We start from the raw sequence: 7,101 nt of genomic DNA, 5'->3' as shown, positions 1-7,101 counted from the left end.
GCCGGCCACTCACGGCAGCCCAGCTCCAGGTTGAGCTGTTGTTCAGCATCTTAGCTGTAGAGGGCAGTGTCACTGGCCCTCATATGTGGGGTCCGAACCGGTGCCCTCTGGCATCCCAAGCTAGTTCTTAACCATCGCGCCACTCGGCTGGCCCACAGTACTAGTTCTTAAGAGACCCCTCTGCTTGGGGTTGTGTTCCCAATACCTTCCAGAGTCTTAGTTTTGGTCAATTCAGCAACAGGTCTGGAGTGAACACCTGTGAAAGCCACTGACACAACCTGTATATATTTAGGTTCACAGTTCCGCCTGATGGTTTTCTTCTTGATACTTTATATATAAATATATCAAGTTATCACTGGACAAGAGGGATAGTTACGAGACAAATGGCCCTGATTTGAGAGAGACAATTCAATATCATTTTTCTAAATCAATAACATAGCACTTTATCAAACTACTAAACATTAAAAGCAATATGAAAATCATCACATTTAACATACCATGTCAATATAGCTTATTTAAAGAAAAGAAACATTTCAGTATATTTTAGCACCTTTCTCACTGATCTTTCACTGTTATAATCTGTTCCAAACATAATTTTACACAGAACATGTTTTTATGTTTTAACTGCTAAAGGCAGTTTTCAGCTATTATTTAATATACAAGATCGTTTTTAATATTTTTTGTCAGGACTATATTGTAAACTATGTTAAGGGAGAGATTAATATAGAATCTGTGAAAAGAGGCACCCCCCTTCTTCCTTAATGATTTTCTTAATAGCTTCATAACAAAGACAATTATCATGATAAACTGTAATAAAATAACTCAGACAATGTTCTCTTAGTACTGTAGAATTACTCTTTACCAGTACCCGTATTTCACCCCTACTAATAATAAAAAAGTCAAGACGTGAGTAAATGCACACTTATATTAAAAGCAGAGTGGGGGGGAAAAAAATTTTCATCAAGATATGGAAATTTGTAGAAATCACCTAGAAAGGCAATTTAACAAAGATTAATTAATTTTAATAAAGATTAAATTTTTCCATTTAAAATAGTATATAACAGCATAAACTTAGTAAGAATGACAGATAGATACTGAAGGGAAAAAATGTCAGACTCAAACAAAATAACTGATACTCTAACGTGTTACATCATATTATTTTTATGTAGTTTATTTGTGTCAATATCAAAGCCAGGTTTGCTTTATACTTCTTTATCTAAAATTTCAAATGGTAGGGAACCAAATGCATACTGGTTTGAGCGAACTTCAACATTACATCACTTTTATTCCCAAATGCTAGTTTCAAAAGAAATAAAGCATCCTAGATTTTTTTTTTCACATGGGAGAGTTCAGAAAAGAGGGGGAACATTTTATTTTGCCTCTGTTCTTGCTTTTCATGAACTTGCTTTGAACTTTTGAATTTATCATTCCAATTCTCATTAAAAAGCACAGTGAGTCACTATCTTCTGTACAGAATTAGAGGTTGGATAATGGAAAAATAATCTCCAGGTGAAACGAACACTAGGAGGAAGTTAAAACTCCTACACCCTCAAAAAGATTTGGGAGTTTTCCCAGGTCAAAAGAAAACATAAAAGCCTAACAAATGTTTTACATAAAACACGGCAAAAAGTGCATAGATGCTGGTTAGCATCATCTGAGAAGACGGAATGAGACACGGTCATAATTCTCTCCTTTGAAGGAGTTATTTTGTAACCTAACAACTTTCTCATTCGGTGATATCTGTACCTTCCCAGAAAGCAAAGGCATGAAGAGAAATCATAATGCATCCTTAAGCATTTAAAGAGCATTGAAAGTGGTTTGATGACAGTCACACACTTGCAGTGTTTGAGACAGCACGGTGGTGCTCACCGTCACCCGGCTTTGGGTGTCCACATCAACACACCAGACAGGCCACCTTCCTTCCCCATATCCTCATCAAACCTGGGCCAGTTCTGAATGAACATCAGGCAGCTGGTCCAGAGATACCAGAAAAGACCCATTCTGCTTATTCGAAGTTGAACGAACTCTAGAAAGTGACCAGGGTGTAACCCGGGCTTCTCCAAGAGAATGGAAAAGCCGGGTTTACTCCCGATGTATCTCCAAGGCAGCCCTCAAAACCTCGTGAGGCGCTGATCGCAGGCAGCCCCACAGGAAAGCTGACATTACAGGGCTGTTCAGTTGTTCACAAATATTTATTGAGCACCTACTAAGTATTCAACACTCTGATCAGGGATTCAGAGGTAAACAAGACCAATGGCTCCATCATACCTGCACAAAATAAAATTTGAAAATATGAAAGGAGCTGTGCATTTCTAATGCAAGATACATCCCTTCTCCGGACCTTCTCAAATAAGTGTTCCTTCTGCTCAGAACAGAGTCTTTCTCTCCTGTTAACTCCTACTCATCCTACAGGACTCAAATGTCACTTCTGTTCTTGACCCTCCCAGATTAAATGTGATGCCCGGCTACGTGCTTCTAATAGCACCCTGTTTCCTTATTAAAAGATGTCTCACTTTTCACTGTAACTGCTGCTTTAATGGTCCGTCCTCTCCCTGCTATCCCGTACCATCCACGTGGTCAGGATCCTTGTCTATGTGTCCTAGCCCCTGTTAGCATAGTGCTTGATACAGTTAGTACCCAAAAACTATTTCATCTAAAATAATATGTGGTCATTGTTCATAAAGAGAAACAACCAATTTAAACTTTTATCTTAACTCTGGGTTAGTTTTTAAAACTCTCTGAAATTGCTAGCACAGATAGATTTTTTTTTTCATTTAAAAACAGCTCATTGTAAGTTCCATCCCTCTGAAAGCTACAAAACTTAGAAAATTATTGAATGTTGCTTCCAAAGAGTCAACTATTATTCCATTCTCTTTCCTTTAAAATTAAGTTTTTTGTTTTGTTTTTTAAAGATTTTATTGGGGGAATTGGGGGAGGGAACAGCATTGGGGAATGGGGAAGGGAGAGGAACAGACAAGTTACTGTCCTTTTGTTCTTCAGTCTAATTGTGGAGGAAGTCGTTTCACTGGCCCATGTTGATATTGTGATCATTGCGCTCTTCCTGGGTGAGGCAGATCGATCGCCAGCCATTAGACGGCTGCTCATGGCGGCTCACGGCAGCTCATGCTGGCTGTTGGCCACACATGGTAGCTTATGGCAGCCCACTGCAGCCTACGCCATTGTCGGTGACTCACGGCAGCCCAGCTCCAGGTCAAGCTGTTGTTCACCATCTTAGCTATAGAGGGCAGTGTCACTGGCTCATGTGGGATCTGAACCGGGGCCCTGCTACTCAGAGCTGGCATCCCAAGCCAGCCCTTAAGCAATGCGCCACTTGGCCGGCCCAAAATTAAGTATTTTCATTAGGTTGAAAAACCTCATAATGAAAATTAAATCTTCTTTAAGCATTTCCCCCAAAAGATATTGGTATTGAAATTGTATTCACCTTTGATGGGTCATATCTTCTGAGCACTTCTAAGAGTTGTGGAACTTGTACTCTTGTCTCTTCTTCACAGAAGAAAATCCATGATGAATTTCTGCTATATGCTACAGAAAAGCTGACAAAAGGAAACGGATTATACTAATCTCTTTATAAAAGGAGATCTTAATAACGTTTAAAACTGATAGGAAGGAAACAGATGAAGGACATATAAAATGGCAAGAATCTACAGTTTCCCTATATTTTTCTTCAATTATTAATAATAGCTTCAGATATAGGAAAGCCACACACTAATGGGATATACAACAGCTAGAGTTCTTAATGTTAGATTATTTTCAAATATAAATATCAAATATATAGACATTTTATCTTTTAAGAAAGACATATTTAAAAATAAAAGCCACTCTTAATTAGGAGTCAGTCATCAAGAAATTTGGTTAATGTAGTAATCATAAAAAGTGGAGTTCAAATTTACCTCACTGAATGTGTGAGGACCCCGGCCGGACCCTAGGCAAGACAGGCTTATTCTAAAAATACCCCAGCCTTGAAAAATAAAGAGGAAGCCACACTTCAGCTACTGCAGCTAGACTTAGCAGGAGTATCCTGTTCAGACACCAGAGTGTGGTAATAACAAACTGAAACTTAATATCACAAGAAATGATTATAGTAAAAGCTTAGATTTCCAAGAAATGGGTTGCAATTTTACAAAATTTTTTTTTGCAACTGGTTTGAGACATCTCACAAAAACTAACAGCTCTTCTTGCTTCTGCTTTTGCCCAAAACCGTGGAAATCAAGCCCTATAAAACTTCCACCTGCCAAGACCTCGGGGCCGTTCTCCTCTTGCAGAGGGAGGCAGTCGCCAGGCTTGGCTCAATAAAGCTTTTGGAATGAACCTCTGTCTCTTAGGTCATTTTTAAGAAGTAAGGACCTAAGAACTGTCTCTGAGAAAAAACAAATCTTCTTGATAAGAAAATTAGGGAGCTTACAAGTGTCAAGAACTGACATAGTTTGAGGTAAACATACTGTGGTAACAGTGGAAGTATGGTCCAGGCACCTTCCTGCTTAGACAGCTCATGAAGAAGAAGGACTCTGGGGAGCTCCTAAAGAAATATTATCAAAGAAGAGAAAAATAAAAATACAGTATGATCACTCCAATTGGAAAAAGACAATTTTAAAACACAGGGATTGAGAAAAAATGGCGGCGGTGAGGAGGGCTCCCTGAGTTCTCCCCTGGAAAGCACAGCAATTTGAGCAGCTGGAGCGCAGCAAAGAAACCTCTACCGAGCACGCTGAGCAGTGAAGAGACTCCCACGCCGAGTACTTAAAGGTGGGCAGACCGGGCGAGTGGGGGAAGAGGGAGGCGAGCGTGTGGAGGCACAGCCCGCACCAGCGGCGTTTGAGACTCGGGGTCTCAGAGAGCAGATCAGAGAGTTCCCCGCGGCTCCGGCCCGCGCTAAGGCAGAATCCTCAGGCCGGGCGAGTAGGGGAATGGAGAGAGGAGTGCTTGAGCAGAGGCACAGTCCATCCACACCCACGGCTGCAGAGCAGTGGAAATCCAGGATACTGCGGAGTGGTTTGCAGCATCAGGGCAGGCTCAGCCTCTGGGCCAACTGTCCCGCTGGGAGTGCGACAGGGGACCCAGAGCGCGCAGTGTCTGAGGCAGAAATCTCAAAGCAGCGAGCAGGAGAAGAGGGAAGAGAGAAGCGTGGAGACACAGCCTGCACCCCACAACTGTGAAGACACGAGCTGCCTTGCCAGGGGGCACTCCAGGAGAGCAGCAGGGGCTCTGCGGGAGCGTTGGAGGGGGCTTTTTTCTTTTTCTTTCTTTTTATTTTCTTTCTTTTTTCCCCTTTTCTCAGACAGGAAAAAAAATAACTAAACTGCATAGATAAGTGCCCACCCCCACCCTCCCTCAGAAACCTTGGCCTCCGCCCTGCCAGAGCCTGAGGTTAACCTCTGAAGAGAGGAGTAAGACAGAACAAAGGTGCTTCTACTCCCTGGGGGTTGAGAAACTCTGCATGAGAACAGGCTGCAGGAGTGTGCACCTAAACACGCCATCCCCGCCCCCACCCCTCCTGGGCGGCTTGGGAAGCAGAGCAACTTCGGATGCTGAGACATGGGAAGGCCTACCCGACAGCTATGAAATCCCCCCCGCCAACACCCCAACAGCCCCCAGTGGAAAGAGCACCCAAAAGACGCACATCCAGCCCTCTGGCTGCACAGAAATCAGAGTGCCTCTGGGCAGCAGGAGCGGAAACAGCACTGACTTTGTAAAAAAAAAAACAATCATACCTCATAACTCCACTCATCTAAACTAGACATGCATTACCAGGCTCACTCTAGGTGCCACGCGGCTGGCTCTGCCCCTACAAGACCCAGAGAGTGTGTGTATAGCAGAGGAAAACCTGGGGAGAGCTTGGCGGACTTCAGCCAACATTGGCACTGGTTATTTCTTGTTTTTTCTCCTTTTTTTTTTTTTTTTGGTTGGTTGTTTTCAGCTTTGGTTTCTCTTTTGGTGTGTTATATTGTTATTGTTAATTGGGTTCTCTTGTATGTTTTGGTTTGTTTTTTTTTTCATTGATTGCTTGTGTTGGTTGTTTTTGGATTTTTCTATTTAATTAGTATTTTTAGTTTTTTATATAGGCATATATAAAGGTGCATATATGTGGATATATATGTCTATTCATATGGGGGTGTACACATAGATAGATAGATAGATAGATAGATAGATAGATAGATAGATAGATAGATAGATAGATAGATATACACACACAAACGTATTTTTTTCTTCCTTTTTCTCTCTTTCTTTCCTTCTCTTCTAACCTCTCTCTTTCCCTTCTTTCCTGCTTCCTTGTCACAGCTTGATTTGTGTCCTTCTTTCCATTTTTTCTGCAAGTTTGTTTTTTTGCTGTTGTTGTTTTAAGGGTGTTGCTGTTTTGTTTCTCACATTCATGCTATTTTTTAGTTTATTATATTTTATTTTATTTTGTTCTGTTATTTGTTCCTTGTTTTTTGTTTTTTCATTGTCGTTTTGTTTCTGTTGGTTTGTTTTCTTCTTTGTATTTGATATTTCTGTACATGTTGAGGGTAGGGTTATGGTTATTTTGTACATCAGAGAGTATCTTACCTTTGGTGGCTGTTGTGGTTGTGCTTGTTGATCTGTTTTGCCCTAACACCTGCTTGGCTGCGGGGCTCAGTCAAAGAAGCACAAGAATCATCACACCCAGAAACCAACTTTAGATAAAAGCAGAGCATTACAGGGTCTGACCTACAAGATTCACACCCAAAGGGAAATTGCTACAGGCACAAGAGCCCCTAGGGGCCAACTCTCATCAGAGGGGTCAACCATTACACAACAGCTTACAAACTTTGGACACAGCTAATCCTCACGGCTAGTCAGATTGGAAGTCAAGCCGACCTACTGACAAGCCGAAAGCAATCAAAACTAGACCGCAACAGGAGAAGGCACATAACACAAGGAACACCTCTGGGACACACATGGGAGAAAAGAGAGTCTGAGCAATTCAAATACAAAGGACATATACCACATAAGTCCACCCAGAAAAGACTGAGAGACCTAGGGGATCTACCTATTTCATCGAAGCAAACACAAAGAGTAAGCCAGAATGGGGAAACAAAGAAACACATCCCAAATAAAAGAACA

General features: G+C 41.5%; 1 protein-coding gene across 1 annotated transcript in view; it reads right to left on the bottom strand.

Moving 5' to 3' along the window:
• Positions 1–7,101, bottom strand: part of B3GLCT (beta 3-glucosyltransferase) — a 97,511-nt gene that overhangs the window by 45,617 nt on the left and 44,793 nt on the right. The window contains exons 5-6 of the mRNA XM_019632710.1: positions 4,461–4,537; positions 3,443–3,554 (exon numbers count right to left, since the gene is read on the bottom strand). Of these exons, the coding sequence (XP_019488255.1) occupies positions 3,443–3,554; positions 4,461–4,537 (189 nt within the window). The remainder of the gene's footprint in view (positions 1–3,442; positions 3,555–4,460; positions 4,538–7,101) is intronic.

Source organism: Hipposideros armiger, unplaced genomic scaffold (genome assembly GCF_001890085.2).
Source record: "Hipposideros armiger isolate ML-2016 unplaced genomic scaffold, ASM189008v1 scaffold_1166, whole genome shotgun sequence".
Lineage (NCBI taxonomy): Eukaryota > Metazoa > Chordata > Mammalia > Chiroptera > Hipposideridae > Hipposideros > Hipposideros armiger.
This window is presented reverse-complemented; position numbering and strand designations above follow the sequence as displayed.